The sequence below is a fragment of the Megascapheus bottae genome, chromosome 16 (assembly GCF_031878675.1).
Source record: "Megascapheus bottae isolate mThoBot1 chromosome 16, mThoBot2.hap1, whole genome shotgun sequence".
NCBI lineage: Eukaryota > Metazoa > Chordata > Mammalia > Rodentia > Geomyidae > Megascapheus > Megascapheus bottae.
The window spans coordinates 42,983,863-43,009,638 of NC_143524.1; the positions used below are offsets into that span (position 1 = coordinate 42,983,863).

Genomic DNA, 25,776 nt, shown 5'->3' on the forward strand with positions numbered 1-25,776 from the left:
TTTCCCCCAGTGTAAAATGAGAACCATATACTTTATATGAGACCTAAACTTTATAAGAGTTGTGTGTGTTAATGTGTGTGAAATTCTTAAAACAATGCCTGTCATGCCATGAGCTTCCAAGAAGTATTACTTGCTTTAAAGATGATTATCACCATTGTCAAAGATACAGGGTGGAAAACTCTGGTTAAGCAGATGAGAGTTGGGCCCTGGAGTGTGGCCTAGTGGTATAGTGCTTGCCTATCATACATGAAGCCCTGGGTTCACTTCCTCTGTACCACATACACAGAAAAAGCTGGAGGTAATGCTGTGGCTCAAGTGGTAGAATGCTAGCCTTTAGAAAGCCCAAGGACAGTGCCCAGGCCCTGAGTTCAAGCCCCAGGACTGGCAAAAGAAAGGAAGAAAGAGAGGGAGGGAGGGAGGGACAGAGGGAAGGAAGGAAGGAAGGAGGGAAGGAAGGGAAAAGAAGAAAAGGAAGGAAAGAAAAGGAAGGAAAGGACAGAAAATGGAAAGTTGTTTGGGCACCATTGGCTCATAACATAATCCTAGTTACTCAGGAGGCTGAGATCCGAGACTCACTGTTTGAAGCCTTATTTCCAATAAACTATTCAGAAAAGCTGGAAGTGGCACCATGGCTCAAGTGATAGGGTTCTTATCTTGAGCAAAAGAAGCTTAGGGACAGTGCCCAGAGTTCAGGCCCCAGGACTGGCACAAAGAAGAAAAGAAAAGAAAATGAGATATGTGTCTTGTGATTTCAGCTTTACTACTAACTTAAATTTTATTATGAAAAAAATTAAACAAAAAATTGAAAGACTTGTATACTGAGTATCCTTATATCCACCACCTAGATTCTGTAATTAACTTTTTGCTATATTTGCTTTGTCATTTATCTAATCATATTTTAGCCCACTGGATTGTTTTGCTCTTACTCTTTTGTTGCTCCTGAGAATTCCATGAAGTTGTTCTTTCCTCCCCTTTAAAACTTTGTTGTATGGGGAATTTGTATAAAGCCTCCTGACTGGGCCAGGAGTTTGGCCTAGTGGTAGAATGCTTGCCTAGCATGCACCAAGACTCTGGTTCAATTCCTCGGTACCACATACATAGAAAAAAAGCCAGAAGTGATGCTGTGGCTTAAGTGGTAGAACTCTAGCCTTGAGAAAACCCAAAGACAGTGCTTAGACCCTGAGCCCAAGGCCAGGACTGACAAAAACAGCAGTGGCAACAACAAAAAAACCCTCCTGACTACAAGCTACATTTATGTTCCGTGTTCTTTCATGCCTTCCCTATTCCTCTCCTTTGGCTGACTCTGGCCCAGCATGTTGGTAGGAGTTGCTACCCTTAGAGGAAGTTTCTATCCACAAATGCCTATTATCTAGGACATGTGCTTCTAGCCCATAATTTTCATGAATACCCTTCAGCTTCCAGATCCAAGACTACATTCTGAGCTATGGACTGGAAGTTACCCCAGTAAACACTGCCCCTATACCACCTCACCATGCCTGACTTGGCTTACCCTGTCTCTTTGGCTTTCAGGGTCGAGCATGCACGCATGCATGCCAAGCATCGGGGTCACGAAGCCATGCACGCTGAAATGGTTCTCATCCTCATCGCTACTTTGGTGGTGGCTCAGCTGCTTCTGGTACAGTGGAAGCAGAGGCATCCACGCTCCTATAACGTAAGTCACTTTGTTTCTCACTTCTTTGTCATTTATTAAAAGACTAAGCATAGTAGCTCACACCTGTGATCCTAGCTATTTTGGAGGAGGCAGAGATTGGGAGTATCACAGTTTACAGTCATCCTGAATAAAAAAGTTTGCAAGACTACATTTTTTTTTTTGCCAGCCCTGGCTTGAACTCAGGGTCTGAGCTCTATCCTTGGGCTTTCTCAAGGCTAGATCTCTACCACTTTAGCCATAGCACCACTTCCAGCTTTTTTTCTATGAATGTGGTACCGAGGAATTGAACCCCTGTCTTTGTACATGCTAGGCAAGCACTCTTAACACTAGGCCAAACTCCTGGCCTTACTTTTTTTTGTTGTTGTTGCTGTTGTTGTTAAGGTAGCAGGATTTAAAATTTTTTCAATCTGGAAAAAAAAAAAAAATCCCCCCCCAAACAACAAAAACAGAACTCTAAACTTGTATACATATACATGTAGGTGTATAGATACATACACATATACACATACTATAAGTATATATATTGTGTCTACATCTTCAGAGCATTTACATTAGCTAGGATTACAGGTGTGAGCCACTGTGCCTGGTAGATGTTTTTATTTTTTTGCTGGTCCTAGGACTTGAACTCTGGGCCTGGGTGTTGTACCTGAGCCTCTTTGTGCTGAAGGTCAGCACTTTACCACTTCAGCCACAATGCCACTTCTGGCATTTTCTGAGTAGTTTTTTATTGGAGATAAGAGTCTCATGGACTTTTCTTCTTAGACTGATTTCATACTGTCATCCTCAGATTTTAGCCCCCTGAGTAGCTAGGATTACAGGTGTGAGCCACTATATTCAAAAACACTAAAAATATATATATATTTTTTTGCAACACTGAAGATTGAACTAAGGGCCTGAGCACTTGCTAGGCAGATGCTCTATTTCTTGAACTATTCCCTCCACATATACTACTTAGAAGAAAGTAAGAATGCATATATTATGGCAAATCTCATTCCGTACTTTTTATTTTAAACTATGGAATCTTTTCTTTTTCTTTTTCTTTTTTTCGCCAGTCCTGGGGCTTGAGCTCAGGGCCTGGGCACTGTCCTTGAGGTTTCTCAAGGACAGCACTTTACTACTTGAGCCATAACACCACTTCTGGCTTTTTCTGTGTATGTGGTACTGAGAAATCAAACCCAGAGCTTTGTGCATGCTAGGCAAACATTCTACCATTAAGCCACACTCTTGGTCCTTGAATCCTTTCTTTTTTTTTTATTTTCAAAACTGATTGATTTACTACTTTAACAATCAGTAATTACTCAAGATACTTTATAAAGTGAATCCTGTTTCTATCTTTCTTTTTTTATTTTTTATTGTAATTAATAGAAGGGTTACATTATATTCACCAGGTAGAAGGTGCATTACTTCACAAACATTGATACCCTTTCTCATGTCTTGGTCTCCATTTCCCTCCCCCCATCCCTGCCCCTCATGTTATTTTCCCCCTTCCCTATCCTATTTCAAATAACCAAATAAGCGTATATACAGTATATCAGATAACAAGGTAAAATACTGTAACAATATGAGATAACCAAGGGACAGCAAAAGAGATGAGAGATAACAGTACATTAAGGACAACAATCATTCATTATATGCCTTTTGTTTCTATATCCTGGAGGTCCTTTCATTTATCGTCATATTATATGGCCTTATGTATCTACATTTTGCTCTATTGTAAATCTCTGCTAGAAGAGCCCAAAGTTTCTACTGATTATGACAAATGAGGGAAACCATTGAGCTTATGTTCCTTTGAGTCTGGCTTACTTCACTTAATATTTTTTCTAAGTCTTTTCATCTCTTTACAAATGGGGCAATGTCGTTCTTTCTGACAGCAGCATAGAATTCCATTGTGTATAAATACCACATCTTGTTGATCCACTCATCAACTGAGGGGCATCTGGGTTGGTTCCATATCTTTGCTATGGTAATTAGTGCTGCAATGAACATCGCTGTGGATTTAGTATGTCCTTGTTTCTGGACAATTGGGTAAATGCCAAGTAGTGGAATTGCTGGGTCATAGGGGAGCTCTATGTTTAGTCTTTTGAGGCACTGCCATATTGCTTTCCATAGTGGTTGAACGAGTTTGCATTCCCACCAACAGTGTAGTAGTGATCCCTCCTGGCCACATCCCCCTTGAATCCTTTCTTTAAACAATATCCTTTCTTTAAAGAATGTTTTGAGGAAAAGTACAATGTGGAAAACAGTTAAGAGACTGCTTTGCTTGTTAGAAGGTTTGGCTCCCCTGAGTCCTAGGATCTCTGTTGTTCTCATCAGAGCACTGTTAGAAAACCACTAAGTTGTTACTCACTAGTTAATCCTTAGTAAGAAATGTAACTACAGGGGCCGGGATTTTGGCGTGGTTAAAGTGCTTGCCTAGCATGCATGAAGACCCGGGCTCGATTCCTCGGTACCACATATAGAAAAAAGCTGGAAGTGGTGCTGAGGCTCAAGTGGTAGAGCTCTAGCCTTGAGAAAGTCCAAGGACAGTGCTCAGGCCCTGAGCTCAAGCCCAGGACTGGCAAAAAAAAAAAAAAAAAAGAAACGTAACTACAACTTAATAAGGCCAATTGTTCAAGGAACACGCACAGTCATCTCATTACTGCCTATAAACTTGCTGAGCTTCATCAGTGAGAGAATACTTCAACATCATAGAGTAACTTGCAATGAGAAACCTTAAAAAAATTAAATGTTTAGGTGATATATCACTGTTGTACCACAATGATTCCTTGATTTTATTAAAATTTTGCTTATGTACAATGATTTTGGTCTTGAGATAGGGTGTCACTTATGAAGTTTGGGCTGAGCTGATACTCTATATAGTCCATAGTAGTTTTGAATCTTTACTTTCCACGTGCTAGGATTACAGAGTAATGAGTAACCATGCTGAACACAATAAATATTGGTATTAATTCAAATATTCACTTTGGCCAGATATAAGAGGCATATGGCTAGAATCCTAGCTACTCAGGAGGCTGAGATCTGAGGTCATCATTTAAATCTGAGAAATTCAATTACTGGGCAAAGTTGCCCAAGAAGCCTCTGTATAGTAGCATCTCTACCATTTTCAAATGTATGAAAAGTTGCAGCAGCTGTTTTTCCTTTGTGGCAGTGTTTTGTAAACTCTAAAGCTAAACTGAGTAACTATTACTGATCTCATTCCTGAGAAGTAAAGCTCAGGAACATATGAACAGTCACCATCTTTTTTTTTTTTTGTCAGTCATGGGACTTGAACTCTGGGCCTTGGGTTTTGTCCCTGAGCTCTTTAGCTCAAGGCTACCACCCTAACCCCTTGAGCCAGAGTGCCACTTCCAGTTTTCTGGTGGTTAATTGGAGATAAAAGTCTGTTGGATTGTAGTCCCCAAGCTGGCTTTGAACCGTGATCCTCAGATCTAAGCCTCCCGAGTAGCTAGGATTACAGGCATGAGCCACCGCACCTGGCAGAACAATCTCCATCTTTAGGAGTTGTTTTGTGTGGAATAGAAACAAAATTTTAATATATTTTTATTTTTAAATTATTATAAAGGTGATATACAGAAGAGTTATAATTACATAAATCAGGCACAAAAGGACCTGAGACTCTTATCTCCAGTTAACATCTAGAAAATGGGAAGTGGGCCTTGGCTCAAGGGTAGGGTATCCTTTAGCTGTAGAGCTCAGGGATAGCGCCCAGGCAGAGTTCAAGCCACTAGACCCACAAGATAAATAAATAAATAAATAAATAAATAAATAAAAAATAAAATAAAGCAAGAAAAAAAAACAAATACCAAGCCTTACCCTACCCTACCAGAATTATGGACAAATGGATGAATAGGATGGAATAAGAATTTCACAAATAGATCCACATTGTCAACCTAATACACAAGATAGGTGTAATTCACTTATCAGTGAAGTTGATTGTTGGGTAGGTATGTTGAGGGCCTCTTACCATGTGGAGAAAAATTAAAGCTAGATTGTTACATAGATTGTTGATCATTTGCCTAGCTATATATAAGACTTTGTGTTTGGGGTAGGAGGCATGTCTCTCTGTTGATAGAATGCTAGCCAGTTATCAAAAGCAACAGGTATCAAGTTTGAGTCCCAATCTCAGACCTAAAAGTAAAAACTTCTGTTTGATCCTCAGCAACACAAGAGAGAAAAAAAGATAGCGGGGCACCATTGTCTCCTTCTGAAATCCTATGTGCTTGAGAGGATGAGGTTTTTAGGATTGAAATTTAAGGTTGGCCTGAGTAGAGAAGTCTTTCTCAATGTATAGCTGGGCACAGTGGTTCATGTCTTTCACCCCATGCTACATGAAAGTGAGGTTTGCAGAAAAGTCTGAGAGACACCTTCTGAGGAAGGGGAGCTCGATACTATGGTGCATACCTGTGGTCCCAATAAGACCAGGATCCTAAAGCAGTTGGATTATGGCTCCAGTGTATGTCTGGACAGGAAACAAGACCCTATCCCAAAAATAACCAGTGAAAAAGCAATAAAATTGATGAGTGGCTCATTGGTAGTGCACCAGCCTAGCAAATGTGAGGCTCTTGAGTTCAAACCCAAGTACCATTTGCCAGCAAAAAGGAGGATAAAGAAGAGGATTAGGACAAGGACATTTGGGTCCAGGCAAAAAGTGAGACCTTATCTGAAAAATAACCAGTGTAGGGACGAGGAGTTTGACCTACTGGTAGAGTGCTTGCCTAGCATGCACAAAGACCGGGTTCAGTTCCTTAGTACAACATACATAGAAAAGGCTGGAAATGGTGCTGTGGCTCAAATGGTAGAGCTCTAGACTTGAGAAAGCCCAGCACTGAGGACAGCACTGAGGCCATGAGTTTAAGCCTGGTAACAAAACCAAACCAAACCAAAACAGTGTAGAAGGGTAGAACTAGTGGTAACGTCTGCTTTGCAAGTGTGAGGCCCTGTGTTCAAACTCCAGAATCACCACCACCACCACCACCACCCCCCCAAAAAAAAGGTTAAGGCCGGGCATGGTGGCTCATGCCTGTAATCCTAGCTACTCAAGAGGCTGAGATCTGAGGATTGAGGTTCTAAGTTCTAAGCCAGCCCAGGCACTAAAGAACCTAAAGAATATGACACTCTTATCTCTAGTTAACCACTAGAAAATAGGAAGTGGGGCTGTGGCTCAAGGGGTAGGGCGGTAACCTTGAGCTGAATGAAGTGCTCAGGGACAGTGCCCAGGCCCAGAGTTCAAACCCTATGATCAAAAATAAAAAATAAGATTAAAGAGAGAACAAATTATGAAACCTAGTGCCGTAACTCAAACCTAAAAGTCTAGCTACTTGGAAGGCAGAAATGGGGGATAGCTGTTCAAGGCTAGCTTGGAAAAAAAAAAAAAAAAAAGAAAGTTTAATACAGTTTTAACTGATGGTTAGGTGCAGTGGCAAAAAAAAAAAGTCCTGTTACTAGCTACAGGAGAAACACAGTGGCTATGTGCAATGACACATGTCTATCATCTCCAGTGACATAAAGAAGCATAATTAAGAGGATCACAGTGTAAGCAGGCCTGGGAAGAAAGCAAGACCCTACCTCGAAAACACCAACATAAGAATCTAGAAGCATAGCTCAAGTGGTAGAGTTCAATTGTCAGTACCCCCACAGATCTAATTATGAAAGATAAAAGTTATACAGTCAATAAAATGTATAGAATTATTCAATTTGATTAGGTTAAAATTTAGGGTTTTTATTCTAGAAATGATAAAATAGGCAAAGTTGAAAACCAAATGGAGAAGAGACTGGTAATGATCAAAACCTAGCAATAAATTAATATCAAATTTCACAAAGGAACTACATAGGCTTGGAATGTAGCTGGTAGTAGAATGCTTATATACAGTGCCTGGGGGCCTTAGCTTGAGCCCCAGCAGCACAAAGATTAACAACAGAATACAAATGAGTTCCTAAAAGTTAACTAAAGAGAAAAGTGGGCAAATAATGTGAACAGACAGTTTACAGGAAAAGGAAACTCTCTAAAGAGCATTGAATGTAAGAAGAGATGCTCAGAGTCATTAGTGATTAGAATTTTTTTTTTTTTTTTTTTTTTTGCCAGTCCTGGACTTGAGCTCAGGGCCTGAGCCCTGTCCTTGGACTTTCTCAAGGCTAGCACTCTACCACTTGAGCCTCAGCACCATTTCCGGCTTTTGTCTATGTATGTGGTACCAAGGAGTCCAACCCGGGTCTTGTGCATGCTAGGCAAGCACTTTAACCAGTAGGCCAAACTCCTGGCCCAGTGATTAGAATTTTTATCAAAGAGAGTTTGTATTAAAGCAGTGATCTATCATTTTACATCTTTTAGACTGTTGAAAATTGGAAAGCTGAATAATGCCAAGTGTTGGCAGAGACTGGAGAAGGAGAAACCTTTGTACTCTTCTGTGAGTCTAAAAACAAGTGGATTGAGCATAGCATTACTCAGACTGACATATGTCCTGTGATACATAGGGGTGAGGTGAGAGGGTTTTGACTTATGTGTTATTTGTGACTCAGAGGAGGAGGCATTCTGGAAATCTACCTCTGAGAGAATAGGTGGATAAAGTACGGTGGGTATGTACAGTGAAAGTGTGCTGCACTTGAAAGCAGCACACCTGCTGTACTCCAATTTGGGAGGATGCTAAAAGCATTCTACTGAGCAGAAAGCTCCTTAACACAGTGCTAAGTAAGAGATTAAAACTCCTGCATAAAAAGATAGTTTGTAGGAATAGGTGCAAGCAAAGTATGTATATTATGTACCATACAATATGTTGGTGATAAAAGGGAATCAATCAGAACAACTCCCTGGAGAATATTATGTAAAGGAAAGGCCCTGAGATTGTTCATGAGTAGCAAAAACTTGAACATTTTAGATTAACTATGAGAACTTAAAAAAGTTGCTTTTGTCATACCAAAAGATGATGGAATTCATTGATAAGGCTCACGTTTCACTCAAACTCAATAATGATTTTTGTTGGTGGCCCAACCTCTCTGGTACATGTGACCCACCTGTGGAAAAGCACTAGTTGATGTCTCCTGGGTCAGGATTTTTCACCAGGGAAACTCTTGGCATTTCCATCCACACTATTCTTTGTTGGGGATGGGGAGGGGAGAACCGTGCAATATTAACTGCATCCCTGAATTCTACCTACTAGATAATAGTAGTACCCTTCTCCCAATGTGACAACCAAATATGTCTCCAGACATTACCATATACCCCCTGGGGAAAAGGATCATCCCAAACAGAAGCCCTGACCTAGACTCTGGAACCTATGTAGAAAAATGACAGAGACTCAGTGTGAGTAGGAGAGCCTGCTGTCTAATTTAGGAGCTCAAATCCAGCATTCACATTAAAAGTTAGTAGATAAAGTTAATCCAAATTAACAGCTACTTAGAGTAAAATAATTTAAGTAACAGTAAGCTTTCAGCAACATCTTACTGCAAGACTGTTTTCTGTATCTAAATTTTATGTATTTTTCAGTTCCAGAAACAGTAATATCTTAAATTGCTTATAGTTTAAATTTGGTTTTTAAAAATACTTCCCTTGGGTAGAATGTAGCTCAGTAGTTTTGTACTTGAAGGGCATTCATAAGACCCTAGGTCTAGCACAATAAAAACAAACCCACAGAAACTTTTGTTTATAAGAAAACTCTCTAATTTGGGTAGGAGTTTGTTTTCGTTTTCAGATTATTAAACTCAGAACAAAATCTGCAGTGATTTGCTAAGAACATCTCATCATTCTACTGGGGAACTGGACCCCAAGCCCAAATGGGCTGCTTAGTTTGTGTTCTTCCCATAGGTGTTTTTTTTTTTCCCCTACAAGCTTTAAGAAATGATTGTGTTTCTTCATTCATTTCTGTTTTTAGCTTTGCTGAGTTTCCTTCTTTAACGACTTTTGCATGTTTCCTTGACTCTCAAGTACTTTTACAAACACACTTTATTCTCATCCTCTTATTTCCCTAGCCTTTCCAGGGTTTTTCATATATTCCAGAATGATAACAAAGAGACACCTGGGAAACAAAAGATCTGGATTAGAATCTATCTCAGTCCAAACTTGCCTTTTAACTTCTTTGTAGCTCAGCCTCCCCTCCCTTCTTCCCTTTCCCCTTTCTCCTCTTTTCCTTTTGTCCCATTCTCCCTTTTTTTTTTTTTTTTTGGCCCTGGGGGGTGGAACCCAGGGCCTTGCACAAGTTAGACAACATCTGTACTACTAAGCTACACTCAGTTCTGTATCTCTGTTTTCATCCTCTATTCACTGTCTGTTGTTACTTTTTCTCTGGCTCCCCCAGGGATGTTAGGGGAAGGGATAAGTTTATGCCTAGAAAAGTATCTGTCCTATTTTTAAACATCACCAAGGAGAAGCTTTCATCATCTCTGCTCCCAAATATAGTTTCTTTTCAAGGCCCCACCCCCTGAACTTCTGTTCCCTCCTGGAATGGATGATCAGTAAAATTTCCAACCTGGAAATCATGAAGACATTAAAAGGATTACCAGGATGTGGCTAGAGAATGCTAATAAATGGTAAAGGATGGTAATCTATTTAGATCATGTGCGTGTGTGTGTGCACGCAAGTACTCTACTACTAAGCCACATTCCCAGTCCTAGACCCACTTCTTACCTCTACCTGCAGACTGCTACTTTCTCCAGCATGCCACCTCTCCTCCTAGATCACTTATTATGGTCCATTTATGCATCTGGACCTACTAAGCCAGAGAGGAAAGGATACCTCCTTCAGGAAGCTTTTCTTGTTCCTTCACTTTGAGTAAAGTGCCTCTCCTCTGTACTTTCTTGCCTGCTAAGGCTTGTAGAACTTGTTTCTCTTTAGTAGGCTTGAGGATTTCTTTCTCTCTCTCTCTCTCTCTTTTTTTTTTTTTTTTTTGCCAATCCTGGGGACTGAACTCAGGGCCTGAGCACTGTCCTTGGGCTTTTCTCAAGGATAGTGCTCTATCACTTGAGCCACAGCACCACTTCCAGCTTTGCTGTGTATTTGGTACCAAGGAATTCTGCCTGGGTCTTTGTGCATGTTGGGCAAGCACTTTACCACTAGGCCAAACTCCTGGCCCTTGAGGATGTTTTATTTCTCATTTCTTCCTTTGCCAGTCCTTAGTACAGTGTCCCTAAAATGCTTGATGCTCTTTGACTCTTTCCTGGAGAAGAGATAGCTTGGGAAGGAAACTATAGTTCTAGGTTTTAGAAGAGTAGTTCTGAGACACAGGGGGAACTTTATTCTGTGATTCTCTGAAAGAGTTGTACTCACAGGCAGAAGGGACACAAAGACAAACATTTTATGTCAGTAGCACATACATTAGCAAATGCTGTGTGGCTTGTTCAGTAGGAAGAAATTTCCTGCTCCATTTCTGCCTATAAACACATTGTAGCAATGTGTTGGGTCTTGCCAGGTCCTAAAAACTACAGTAAGGGCTGGGAATGTAGCTTGGTTGTAGAGTGCTAACTTGAGTTTGATTCCTTAGTACCACATAAACAGAAAAGGCCAAAGTGGCTTTGTGGCTCAAGTTGTAGAGCACAGAGAGGCTCAGGGACAGAGCCCGTACCCTGAGTTCTGGCCCCAGGACTGGTTAAAGAAAAAGGAAGAAAGGAGCTACAGCGAATATATCTGCTTATTGGTCTTAGAGACTGCTTTACAAATAACCAGCCTTTCCTGGAGTCTTCTCCAGACCTAATATCTTTATGTGGCATATTTTCAAGCATTTTATGGTCTTGAAATTTTTTGTGGCTATGCTTTTTTGTCAGTGTTCTATGTTCACTGTGGCTCCAAGACCTGATTCTAAGGTCCCAATGATGCTTTGACAGCAAAGAATTGTAGAGAGCTGCCTCCTCTGATCTGAGTATCTTCTCAGCCTCTGAGTATCTTCTCAGTCCAAGGTTGACTTGGCATTTTTGGCCCATACTTCATAGCAGTTTTCATCAGCTAAAACCTTTAGATCTAATAAGTCACTCCTTCCTATACTTGAATAGCTTATTAGGTTTCATCAAGTGGTTTTGTTTTTTCATTTTTGCTAATCATAATCAGTCCATGGACTATTAGAGTTAGAACCCTAGAAACAAGCTTTGTTCATTTTGGATATTTTTTTTCTATTTTGTGTACTTGTACAAAAGGGTTCCAATTAAACATGTCAGATTATGAGTACAGTACAATGTATCTTAGTTAATGTCACCCCTTCCAGTGTTCTTTCCCATGAATATTTTCTAGTCTTTCCATGTTTACTGCATGTTTGTTCAGCTTGCTTCCCACCCTAAGCTTTTTGCTGTAGACAGGTTAGTAAGCAGGTCCTTCATCAAAACCAGAGAAGTGTTGAGCCACACGTCCCAGACACCCCCTCTAGGTTGACCCAAGTCCATTTGTCAGCATGGTTCAAGTTGGTTTCTTTATTCTCTTACCTGGACTTGTAGTTGTCCTTTCATTTGCAATATCCCTTTTTAGCCAAACATGGTGGATGATCTCTGCCTATAACATAGGGAGATGTAGAGGTGATGAGATGAGAATCCTGAAAGTTACAAGTGCCACGCGCCTGCGCAGTGGCAAGGCTGCTGGTGTATTCTGGGAGGATGGGTTCTGGGAGTTCTTGTCATGAATTCTAGTTCCTCTGAGATAAAAGGCAATCTAAGTAAATATGGACTCTTACATCTAACATGATCATCTCAAGTATTTATTCTTTGGAGTGGTAAGTGGCCTTTTACTGGCCTTATCCTCTACTAGAGAAACTGGGCTTGTCCCTCAGCATATGTTTGCTGAACGGATCAATGAGTTGGTTCGGGCTAGTCTTCAGTTTTAATTTTGTATTTGTAGATTCCGAGAAAGAAGAGAATGGTTGTTTTTTGTTGTTGTTTTGTTTTATTTTTGTCAGTTGTGGGGTTTGAATTCTAGGCCTGGACTCTATCCCTGAGCTCTTCAGCTCTAGGTTACCACTCTACCACCTGAACTACAGCATCACTTCCAGCTTTCTGTGGTTAATTTGAGGTAAGAATCTAACAGACTTTGATGTCCGGTCTGGCTTTGAACTGTGGTCCTCAGATCTCTGCCTTCTGAGTAGCTAGGATTACAGGCGTGAGCCACCAGTTCCCAGCTGAGAGAATGCTTTTTGTTTTTCTTTTCTGCCCAGCCAAAGCCTTCTTTAGAACCACTGTCTGCTTCTTGCAGAACAATTTGCTAATAATCTCTGCCCACACTGCTACTTTTCTCCTCTAAATTCCTGTGTTTAATATTTGATACTTTACATAGCTGTCTAAAAGAGCAGGACCAAAGCTTCCCATTGTTTTGTGCTTTCCATAGTAATGGTTATAGGTATTTCAAGTTGAACCAAAAAACAAAAAACCCCAAAAAGTTGAATCAAATATGTCTTTATAAGCATTACCACAAGGTGGCATCGAAGTCCTTGACATTGCCATGCTAGCTATTAAAAATGACTTCCTTAAAGAAGTTTAAACTTGCTGGGTGCTGGTGGCTCTCACCTGTAATCCTAGCTACTTAGTAAGCTGATATCTGAGGATCTAGGTTTGAGTCGGACAGGAAAGTCTACAGACTCTTGGCACCAATTAACTACCAGAAAACCAGAAGTAGAGCTGTGGCTCAAAGTGGCAGAGTGCTAGTCTTGAGCAAAAAGTGCTCAGGAACAGCACCCAGGCCCAAAGTTAAAGTCCTTCAACCATCAAAAAGATTTTAAGCTTATTTACTGGATTTGGAGACATGGTTCACTGGTAGAGAGCATACCTAGCTAGCCTGAGTTTGAACATCAATATTGGGAGGAAGAAAACTCACTAAAGAAAATAAAAACTATTGTGCTGGGAGTTTTGCCTAGTAGTAGAGTGCTACCTAGCATGCATAAATCCCTGGGTTCAATTCCTTGGTACCACATCCACAGAAAAAGCTGGAAGTGGTGCTGTGGCTCAAGTGGTAGAGCACTAGCCTTGAGCTGAAGAGCTCAGGAACAGCACCCAGGTCTAGAGTTCAAGGCCCACAACTGATTAAAAAAAAAAAAGGGCCAGGAGTATGGCCTAGTGGTGGAGTGCTTGCCTAGTATTCTAGCATGCACCAAGCCCTTAGTATCACATACACACAAAAAGCCAGAAGTGGTGCTATGGCTCAAGCGGTAGAGTACTAGCCTTGAGAAATCCCAAAGATAGTGCCCCGGCCCTGAGTCCAAGCGCCAGGACTGCCTCCCCACCCCCAAACAACAACAACAACAAAAACCTATCAGATAAGGGCAAGGGTATGGCTTAGATGGTACAGCATTTGCCTAGCAAGCATGATAATATGAATTCAGTCCTGCATCTTGAAAAAAAAAACTTATTCACTAAGCAAAATGCCAATGACTATTATGCCTTCACTCTTGTAAAAAACCTGAGAGGCTCTTAGCATACCTTAGTATGTTAGAAGAGCTGTGTCTGGGAGAAAAAGAGGAAGCATGACACTGTATGCACGGAAATGTGCGCATTACCTGACTAATGTAATTGTAGTCCCTCCATACATCACCTCTTAATAACAATTAAGTTAAAAAAAAAAAAGGCACAAAAAGAAGAAGAGGGGCCTGAGAAATCAGTCAGAAAGGGAGCCAGGAAAGGTATTTTAATCCAAAAAAGACAATTTGACTTATAGGCATTCTGATCTCCTTGGTTCAGGGAATGAACAAAGAGGCTGTTAGAGTCAGCCATGCAAGTGGTTGCAAGAGCTCACAAAGAGAATTAAAAGAGGGTTGGAAGGGAGGAGTCAGACATGGTTCCAGGTTTCTAACTGATCTGTAGTAGAACTGTGTTTAGTGAAAATTAGAGATGTAGGAGAGGCTCCAGGTAAGATAGAATAGGAGAATCACTGTGGACATATGTCTCGAGCTGAAGTGCTTGTGTTTGTGTTTCAGATGGTGACCCTCTTTCAGATGTGGGTTGTTCCCCTCTATTTCACAGTGAAGCTACATTGGTGGAGGTTTCTAGTGATCTGGATCTTCTTCTCTGCCGTCACAGCCTTTGTCACCTTTCGTGCCACACGAAAACCTCTAATACAGACAACTCCAAGGTGAGACTGTGGATGTTGTAGAAGAGTATGGGTTTTGAAGTCAGTTTTTTGGAATGCAGGAACAGGGTAGTTTTAAACTGTAAAATATTGCTGTTTCAGTCTGCTGAGATTATTTGGGGTGGGGCCTTTCTAAAACAAGCTGATTGGGAGACCCACAACCCTATTAAAAGTTCCAAATAGTTCCCCAATAGCTCACTTTATGGTTTATATCAAGTTCTATTTATATTAAAGGCAAGCAAACAAATATGTCGTGGTAATCATTGTGATCTTATCTTAAATGTGTCTTTTTTGAGGGGTGGGGAGTTTGGCCTAGGGGTGGAGTGCTTGCCTAGCACACACTAAGACTCAGGATTGAGTCCTCGGTACAATATACATAGAAAAAAAAGGCCGGAAGTGGTGCTGTGACTCAAGTGGTGGAGCTCTAGCCTTGAGAAAGCCCAAGGACAGTGGTTAGGCCCCGAGTTCAAGGCCCAGGACTAGCAAAAAAAAAAAAAAGTGTCTTTTTTTTTTTCTGCAAACAATCCTCTGATCTCTCAATTACATTTTCCATTGTGTTCTTTCATAAAGCCATATAGTTTCTGCCATAGAACTTAACACAATTTATAGCAAAATAAGATTTTGCGTATCTGTTTCCCCCACTAAACTCTAACTCTGAGATCAGGAGCCACATCCATTTTGTTAGTCATTGTGTATCCAGGCCTTGCCACAGGTTCTGGCACATGTAGCCTACTGTCTAAATTTTTGTTGAATGAATGAATCTCAGCAAATTTGTAATTTTCTAGTTACTAGTACTTCCTTCTTGGGTTACAAAAGAGCTGCTGCTTATATAATTCTTTATATTTTATCCAAATACATTTTTTATTTAATCCTCCCAACCAGCTTGTGAGATCACTTAATATCTATACCTGACAGAAAAGAGATTTTTCTCATTCATTCATTCATTCATTCAACAAGCACCTGCTATGTGCCAGCCCCTGTACTAAGCTCTGGGGATACAGAGCTGGATAACATGGTCCTTGCCCTCAAGGAATGTTCTGTTTAATGAAGGAGATGGAAGAAAGCACCTGTTGCAGTGCAGTTGGTAAGTGCCAGGAGAGGTGTAGTAGATTCCGAGTGCCTAGAAGGGGAACTGGCCCCAAAGTTAGACTACCTGATCCAAAGGCTCAAGGCTAGTGCTCTACCACTTGAGTTACAGCACCATTTTCAGTTTTTTCTGTGTATATGGTACTAAGGAATCAAACCCAGGGCATCATGCATGCTAGGCAAGCACTCTTCCACTAAGCCACATTCCCAGTCTCTATCCATGTTCTTACATTTCTGCCATTGCAGGTCTTTCTCTGACTTTCTGAATTTTATTGTACAGAATGAACATAGAGAGCTGTAAGTGTCTCTCGTTCCTCTTTGGGGCCAGCAATATGCAGGGTACAGGCTCCAGGGCCTAGCAGACATGGATGGAATGCCCAGGCCTGTTTCTTTTTTTTTTTTTTTAAAGACTCTTATTTTTATTTTATTTTATTTTATTTTTTGCCAGTTCTGGGCTTGAGCACCACTTCCGGCTTTTTTTTTTCTTATGTATGTGGTACCAAGGAAATCGAACCCAGGTCTTCATGCATGCAAGGCAAGCACTTTAACCACGAGGCCAAACTCCCAGCCCAGGCCTGTTTCTTGTTAGTACTGTGCTGTTAGCTTTCTGTTCCATGAATTCTTCCTCCCTGAAAATGGGATGGTATTATAAAGTTCAGTAAAACATGTTGGGTTATCAAATGCTGCAATCCTAGCACTTTGGAGGATTGCGAATTTGAAGCCAGTTTTGGACTATATAGCAAGCTCAATGCTAGCTTATACTACATATCAAAGCTTTGGATTATGGATACAAAAAAAGTTACCAAGTGACAAACAGTATAAATTCTATGTGGGTCATGGGGCTTGAACTCTGGGCCTGGGTGCTGTCCTTGAGCTCTTTAGCTCGAGGTTACTGCCCTACCCCTTGAGCCACAGCCCCACTTTCCCTTTTCTAGTAATTAATTGGTGATGAGTTTTATGGTCTTTAGTGCCTGGGCTGGGCTCCTACCTACTCAGGAGGCTGAAATCTGAGGACAAGATTCAAAACTAGCATAAGCACAAAAGGACCTGAAACTCTTATCGCCAGTTAATCTCTAGAAAATGGGAAGTGAGGCTTGGCTCACTTGGTTAGGGTGGTAGCCTTGAGCTGAAGAGCTCAGGGACAGCGTCCAGGCTGAGTTCAAGCTCCATAACCCACCCACCCCCCCAAGAAAATAGTAATAGTCAAGCACAGTGGCTTACATCTGTAATCCTAGCTACTCGAGAGGCTGACATCTGAGGAACACAATTCAAAGCCAGCCCTGGCACTAAACTCAGTGAGACTCTTATCTCCAGTTAACCACCAGAAAACCGGAAGTGGCGCTGTGGCTCAAGGGGTAGGGTGGTAGCCTTGAGATGAAGAGCTCAGAGACAATGCCAGACCCAGAATTCAAGTCCCACAAATAAATAAATAAATAATAGTAACAATTGACGCTTACAGTTTCAAAGCTATCACAAATATCTTCATTTACTCATCCAACATTTAATGAACAGGTTTGGGCTGTGTATCATGCTGTGAGAAAGAAAGTGTTGTTTGTTTCCCCATTTTTTACTTCCAAAGAAAGTCGAGGGGCCAGGAGTTTGGCTTAGTGGTAAAAGTGCTTGCCTAGCATGCATGAAGACCCAGGTTCGATTCCTCGGTACCACATACATAGAAAAAAAAAAAACCAGCAGTGGTGCTGAGGCTCAAGTGCTAGAACTCTAGCCTTGAGAAAGTCCAAGGACAGGGCTCAGGCCCTGAGCTCAAGCCCAGGACTGGCAAAAAAAAAAAGAAAAAAGAAAGAAAGTCAATGTATCTCAGAGAAATTATTTGGCTTACCTGAGGTTATTCATCAAATAAAACCAAAGTAAGAATTACATGACCTAAGATTTTGTGTCCTTTTTCACTGTAAACTGTGGTCTTTTGCACAACACTGCAAGGTGCTTGGGGATCTTCCTTAGCCATGGCTGCTGGCTTAGTCACAGGCAGGGCAGGACCTTGAGCTTCCTGTGTAGAGTCCTATAGGCCAGCAGTGACCCTGTCAGCTCTTGGGAAGAAGGCAAGCTTGTAAGGGCTCTTCAAGCAGATTGCTAAAGTGTTTAGTTCTCATCCTGGATAGAATAGTGTCTGACCCTTGGGACATTTAAAGTCTTTGATTTATTCAGAAAACCATCTCTCTTCTTGCGTGTAGTTGGAGTCAACCATCCAGATTTCATCCTGTTCTTCATTGGATCCTGGGGCACACTGCTTATACCTCAGGAGGTGAATCACCTCATGTCAACCTACTACCACATAGCACACATACATCTAATTCAAAGGAACTTTTTGTTCTCCAGAGAAAAAAAGTCATTTCTGAAACAGAAGTTTGAGACATCGTTACTCTCATAGGAGCAAAGCTGTATTTAGATTAACCAGGCATGGGTACACAAAGCTATCGCCAATTCTACTTACAATTGTCTTCCTTGAATTGTCCTTCCTGATAAGAACAAGTAGCCTTCACCTCTTGTCTTTCACTCGTTTCCTTACCCAACTAATCTATATTTGAGCTAATTATTGTCTTAGGTCATTGTGTCTTGATTTGTTGGAAGTTGAACCTTGTTTCTAGGGATCTCTTGGTCCAACACTGGAAAATGCTGGAGGTGTTACATGGAAATGTTTCAGAAATCAAAGTCAATAGCTTTGTACAGAAAGTACAGCTGTTCAAGAAGTCCCGAGTTGAGAATCGGATATCTCCATTGATAAGAGAATAAAGGATTCTGGTGGTCCAGTGACTCCTGAGGCCGATTTTTTATGTCAGCTGTACTAACTTTTGATCTCCTCTCCCCAGGTTGGTTTATAAATGGTTCCTGTTGATCTATAAAATCAGCTATGCCACTGGCATTGTTGGCTACATGGCTGTCATGTTTACCCTGTTTGGTCTTAACTTATTATTCAAGTGAGTATCCTAACTTTCGTTTTTGCTGGTGTTTGGGAAAGAATGACTGATGAGGTGTACCTTTCTTTTATATATCTAATTTTTTCTTTTTTAACTCAAGGCTAGCACTCTACCTCTTAAACCATAGCACCACATCTGGCCTTTTCTGTGTATGTGGTACTAAGGAGTCAAACCTAAGGCTTCATACATGCTAGGTAAGCACTCTACCACTAAGCCACATCCCCAGCCCTCTAATTTTATTTTATTTTTTATTTATTTACTTTTGTGGGTCATGGGGCTTGAACTCTGGACCTAGGTGTTGTCCCTGAGCTCTTCAACTCAAGGCTACCACCTTTCCCCTGGGCCTGGATGCTGTCCCTGAACTCTTCAGCTCAAGGCTACCTCAGTCCCTTGAGACAGCCCCACTTCCTGTTTTTCTAGAGATTACTTGGAGATAAGAGTCTTGTGGACTTTTGTGCTTGGGCTGGGTTTGAACCTCAATCCTCAGATCTCAGCCTCCTGAGTAGCTAGCATTACAGGTGTGAGACACTAGGCCTGGCTTCTAATTTTATTTTTAAGGTGTTATATAAAGGGGTTACCATTTTGTAAGTCAGATAATAAGTACATTTTTTGGGGGGGTGACATCACCCCTTCCTTGCTTTCTCCCTGTCATCCCTACCCATTAAAGGTGTACCTTTCTTCTTGCCCCAAGCCCTGGGTATTAATAAAGAGGAAAAGCTGGGTGTCAGTGGCTCATGCCTGTAGTTCTAGCTACTCAGGAGGCTGAAATCTGAGGATTGGGGTTCAAACTCAACCCAAGCACAAAAGTCCATGAGACTCTTATCTCCAGTTAACCACCAGAAGACCAGAAGTGGCGCTGTGGCTCAAAGTGGTAGAGTGTTAGCCTTGAGCTAAAGAGCTTAGGGACAGTGCCCAAGCCCAGAGCTTAAGCCCTACAATTGAAAAAAATAACAAAACAAAAGAAAGGAAAGGAAAAACAAACACCTCATAACTCCAGGGCAGGAGGCTTGAGTGTTAGGATGATTGGAGATAGTGGGCCCCTCTGTTCCTTGTGCTGGTAAAACAAGTTATGTCTGCATATATGCAAATGACAGAGTCTAAATCACTGCTTATTTTTCCACAAATACGTATTTCATTGGAAAACTGTAATAAAAGTAAGCATAATCATGGTTCTAACCAATTATTCATATTTACCCTAACAGCAGTTTTCCTTAGTCTGTGTTAACTATTCTGCCTGACAGACCTTAGGGATCAACCAGACTAGGCACTGGCAAACTGCACCCTCAATACATCATTCATTTTTATAAAATCAAGGAGTTTGTTTTATTTTTTAAACAGTTTTTGGCTTTTGACCTGGAACTCAAAATCCACCTGATTTACAGGATTAAAGCATTACAACTAGGCCATCTGAAAAAGGTGGCATTTTGTTTGCCTGTTTGTTGTTTATTTGGTTAGTGTGTTTTGGCAGTACTAGAGTTTGAGCTCAGGAGTTTGTACTTGCTAGGCAAAAGTTATACCTCTTCAGCCTTGCCCCAACTGTAAAGTAAGGTTTTGCTGGAGCATAGGCATGTATATTTATACACTTACTGTATAGGGATGGCTTTGCACTGAAACCACAAAGTTGAATAGCAGCAGTAGCCATACAGTATAGTAGCCTACATCATGTGGGACATAAAACCTAAAATATTTGCTCTCTGCCCCTTAAGAGAAAAATTTTTCCAACCCTTGGGCTAAGACAGTCAAACTCCTTGACCATAGTTAGTCACACCTGATACCAGATCCACTTGGAGGTTAGAAGACAGATAGTACAGCAGTACCTACCACACTAGACCCAGGAATCGCAGAGCTGAGCTTTGAGGCTCTGAGTCCATACGTGCTGGGCATAGGAAGGCCAATCCCCTGAGAACATATCAAGTTCAAAAATGTCTCAGGTCATATGCAATATACCAATCATAGTTCACCTTTTATATGTAGTATTACCTGTGACACAGCTCACATTCCACCCTTGTTGACTGGGGAAAGACTACTAGGAAGTTAAGCTATAGTCATTTAAGTCCTGCTCTATTCTTGGACATTTAGGCTGCTTTCACTTCAGTCCTATCACAGATAACATGGCCGTGTTACTTCGTAAGGGTGCAAATCTAGGAATGGGATTATGGTTGTTCCTTCATATTTTATCAGTTTTCTAAAAAGATCTGTACCACTCACTAAGTGTCAGTGGCTCATGACTTTGATCTTAGCTACTCAGGAGGCTAAGATTTGAGGATTGTGGTTCAAAACCAACCCAGGCAGGAAAGCCCATGAGACTATTTTCAATAAAACACCAAAAAGCCAGAAATAGAGCTATAGCTCAAGAAGTGGTAGAGCACTAGCCTTGAGCTACAAAAGTTATGCCCCAGGCCCACCAGCAATGATACCCATCTTCTAAGTGCTCCTACACCCAGTTGAGGCAGAAGCCAGTCAATTCTGAGCTTGAGGATAAGCTAATAGTTCAGCAGAGGGTAGAACAATGGTTACCTGAATGACGTAATATTGACTATGAACTGTGAAGCATGAATCCTAAGCCTATAATAGTACACTGAAGCTAAAAGGCTTTAGGGTTCTAATTTAAGTCATGGATAGGAAGGCCACTGAACTTGTCCCCAAATCCAAGATGCTGTAGGCAGATGCATATTTGAAACCAAAAGAAGGTTATTTTGAAACAAGTAAAACTAAGTGCTACTTTATATAGTGAGAGGACACCCATAGCATCCTTTCTTCCAGGGGTAAATCATGCTGAAGGAATAAACAGACTCCAAAAAGATTTAGAGGATGTCATCCATATAGAACCTAATATATCTTATCAAAAGAAAGCAAGCTATATTCCTTAACCTGTGTGGTCAAAAAGAAAATCAAGGCTAGGAGTTTGGCCTAGTGGTAGAGTGCTTGCCCAGCATGCATGAAGACCCAGGTCTGATTCCTTGGTACCACATACATACAAAAAAGCTGGAAGTGGTGGTGAGGCTCAAGTGGTAGAGCTCTAGCCTTGAGAAAGTCCAAGGACAGTGCTCAGGCCCTGAGCTCAAGCCCAGGACTGGCAGGAAAAAAAAAAAAGAAAGAAAGAAAGAAAGAAAATCAAGATTCTGTATTATGTTTTAAAGATATTTTTCTGTAATTAGTTTATTTTAACTTGCCTAAGTTATGCCAGAGGAAAAACAAATTGAGGATCTCAATTTATGCTACTGATTAGGTTAATTGGCATAAGGTTAATAGTACAAGTTTAATAGCAGAAGGTTTATGGGCAGATTCAGAGCTTTAAGGTCTGGGTGCAGTGGTTCATTCCTAAAGTCCTAACAATTGGGGAGGTAGGTATAAAACCTGTAGTTTGAGGCCAGTCCAAGCAAAAGAATTAGCAAAATCCTGTCATAAAAAAGAAACCAAGTATGATGGTGTATTTGTAATCCAGTTACAATAGATAGAAAGGGACGAATATCAGAAAAATAACTAAAACGGAAAAAGTCTCATGACTTTCCTGTTCAGGTTAGCTGCAAACTGTGATCCTCAGATCTGTCTCCTGAGTAGCTAGGGTTACAGATATATGAACTACCAGCACCTAAACTTGAGACCTGGGTGCTGTCTTGAGGTTTTTTTTTTTTTTTTTTTTTTTTTTTTTGGTCCTAAAGCTAGTGCTCTATCAGTTGAGCCACAGCTCTACTTCCGAATTTTTTAAAGATTTTATTAACATTGATTTTTACATCATATTTCAAATGACGTGTTTAACAAACAAGTATTCAAGAGGGGAATCTATATATGCAATCATTGGCACATAGATTTTAGAACATAATTAAAATTAAGCTGAGGGTTTGTATATCATAGATACATATTAATCTATGTAATAAAATATTATGTCTATAGAGTATATATTTTTTGTGGGTCATAGGGCTTGAACTCGGCCTGGGTACTGTCCCTGAGCTTAAGGCTGCCACCCTACCTCTGGGCCTGGGTGTTGTCCCTGAGTTCTTCAGCTCAGGCTACCACCCTACCCTTGAGCCAAGCCTCACTTCCATTTTCTAGAGGTTAATTGGAGATAAGAATCTCAAGTCCTTTTTTGCTTGGGCTGGCTTTGAACCTTGATCCTCAGATCTCAGCCTGCCATGTAGCTAGGATTACAGGTATGAGCCACTGCCCTGCTTTCTTTTTTTTTTTTTTTTTTTGATCAGTTGCGGGGCTGGAGCTCTGGAGCTGGGCATTGTTCCTGAGCTCTTCAGCTCAAGGCTACTGTCCTACCCCTGAACCCACAGTGCCTCTTCCAGTTTTCTGGTGGTTAATTGAAGGTAAGTCTCACAGTCTTTAGTGCCCCAGCTGGCTTTGAACTGCGATCTTCGATCTTCAGATCCCAACCTCCTGAATACCTAGGATTGCAGGTGTGAGCCACCATGCCTGGCTCTATGCTTCTGAAGTTTTGATAATTTATTGGAGATATGAATCTCATGGACTTTGGCTTCCCAAGCTTGCTTTGAACTGTGATCCTCAGATTTCAGCCTTTCTTGAATAAGTATAGGCATGATTCTCCTGGCACCTAGCTTGGCAAACGTGTGGGCTGTGTGTGTGTGTCTGTGTGTGTGTGTGTGTGTGTGTGTGTGTGTGTGTGTGTGTGTGTGTGTGTGTTCAGGACCAAGGGTGCTATCCACAAGCTCTCTGTGCTCAAGGCTCTCTCTCTCCTACTTGAGCCACAGCTTCACTTTCACTTTTTTTTTTTTTTATAATTAATTGGAGTCTCAAGGATTTTTCTTCCTAGGCTGACTTTGATGTGAAGCTATTAGATCTCAGCTTGCTGAGTAGCTAGGATTATAAGTATGAACCACCAGTGCCTGCTTTTTTTTTTTTTTTTTTTTTGTCATGGGTCTTGAATTCTAGGCCTGAGCAATATCCCTGAGCTCTTCAGCTCAAGGCTATCACTCTGCGACTTGAGCCACAGTGCCACTTCTGGTTTTCTGGTGGTTAATTGGAGATGAGTCTCATGTACTTTTGTGCCCTGGCTGGCTTTGATCCTTGATCCTCCGATCTCAGCCTCCTGAGTAGCTAGAATTACAGGGGGGAGCTGCCACGCCTGGCTTGGCAGGTTTTTTATATAAAAGGCCTATTTTAGTCTCTGTGGAACAATAGGAAGATAATCTAGGATAATTTGTGTAGATATTTATACTGACAGAGAACTCTGCTATCCTGCTTCAACCTCAGGGGTACATCTCCAGGCAGAGCCTTGCTTTATGTCCACAGGAGAAAGATCCTGGGAGGAGATGTGTCCACTGGGATTCTGGTATGCTTTCCTTCATTTTGGAAGGCTCAGCATTTCCCCTTGGCTGGCTCTAGATAAGATAATTCACTGAGTTACTAACTTCCAGATTAAATTTCAATACTAAGTATCTAGCATTTGCCAATAGTGGCATCCCCAGAATGGAGGTCCAGCCAGAATAGGCTATGAGTAGTTACAGTGATGGCTGTTGGTCACGAAAGGCAGAAATTGGGAACCAAGTTGGGAACAGAAATATGGGGTTTGCAACTTGCAGTGCTAGCTTCCTCAAGAGGTATCTGTGGTCTAGACTGAAGTAAATTATAGGTCTGATCTAGTCTTAATTGCCAATCATTGCTCTGCCCTGAGCCCTCTAGCAGTAGGGCCTGCATTGAATGTACCAAAATAGTAATCCAAAGCAGTTGTGTATTGGCGTAAGTCTTATTGGCCATGGTGTTTCCCTTACAGAATTAAACCAGAAGATGCTATGGACTTTGGCATTTCTCTCCTTTTCTATGGCCTCTACTATGGTGTTCTTGAGCGAGACTTTGCAGAAATGTGTGCAGACTACATGGCATCTACCATAGGGGTAAGTTCATTTATTTGCAGTGTTGAGGTTTGAGCTCAGGACCTTGTGTTTGCTCTGCCACCTGAGCTCTCCTCTTTTTTGCATTAGTTTCAAAGTAGAGTCTCATTTTGTGTCAGTACTGTCTTGGCCTGTGATCCTCCTACTTGTGTTTCTTGTGTCAGTGGGGATGATAGGTATGTGCCAGTGCACACGGCCATTGTGCTTCCCCTGTAGCTAGGGCAACAGGTACCTACTATGCCTAGCCATTGCCCAGACTGGCCCTGAACGCTCATCCTACGATCTCTGCCCCCTAAGTAGCTAAGATTGCAGGCTTGAGCTAACACACTGGGCTTCATCTGTGCTTCCAGTCCTGGGGCTTGAACTCAGGGCCTGGGCACTGTCCTTGGACTTTTTACTGAAGGCTAGCACTCTATCACTTGAGCCACAGCACCACTTCTGGCTTTTTCTGAGTATGTGGTAGTGAGGAATCGAATTTAGGGCTTTATGCATGTTAGGCGAGCACTCTTACCACTAGGCCACATTCCCCTGGCCCTGTGCTTTTTTTTTTCAATGCATTTTAAATACTTTTTATTTAAAAATTTATTAAATATTATATTTGTATATACTAAGTGTACAGAGGCATTTTATTGTAACATTTGCAGACAAATAAACAATGTATCCAGGTTCGTATCACCCCTTCTGTCACCAATGCTCTGAATACTGCCTCCTGTTCCTCCAGATTGTTCAAGCTAACATCACTTGCTTGATGAAAGAGAAAGACACTGAGGGATGAGATCAAATCCCTTCCTTAAAAATTGAAAAGCCAGATCTCAGATATATCCTGGAGTTGTGTTTCTGTTTTTGTTTGATTTTTTTTTTTTTCCTATCCTGGGGCTTGAACTCACAGCCTGGCTACTGTCCTTTTGCTTTGTCAAAGCTAGTGCTCTACCACTTGAGCCACAGCCTTCTAGCCTTTTCTGTGTATGTGGTGCCAAGGAATTGAACCCAGGGCTTTGTGCATGTAAGGCAAGCACTCTACCACTAGGCCACACTCCCTGGCCCTCCCGGAGTTTTTAACTCTAGGGCCCTCATAGGAAAGAACCACTTTATTCAGTGGGAAGTTAACATGTGCCTGGAGACAGTGCTATATGTTGAAATTCCAAAAGTATTCAAAGATGACTCTTGCCCAAATGAATTTTTTTTTTTTTTTTTTTTTTTTTTTTT

General features: G+C 41.3%; 1 protein-coding gene across 1 annotated transcript in view; it reads left to right on the forward strand.

The window, feature by feature from the left end:
* Positions 1–25,776, forward strand: part of Rnf121 (ring finger protein 121) — a 62,709-nt gene that overhangs the window by 25,826 nt on the left and 11,107 nt on the right. The window contains exons 3-6 of the mRNA XM_090348347.1: positions 1,531–1,672; positions 14,545–14,699; positions 18,608–18,715; positions 24,453–24,573. Of these exons, the coding sequence (XP_090204473.1) occupies positions 1,531–1,672; positions 14,545–14,699; positions 18,608–18,715; positions 24,453–24,573 (526 nt within the window). The remainder of the gene's footprint in view (positions 1–1,530; positions 1,673–14,544; positions 14,700–18,607; positions 18,716–24,452; positions 24,574–25,776) is intronic.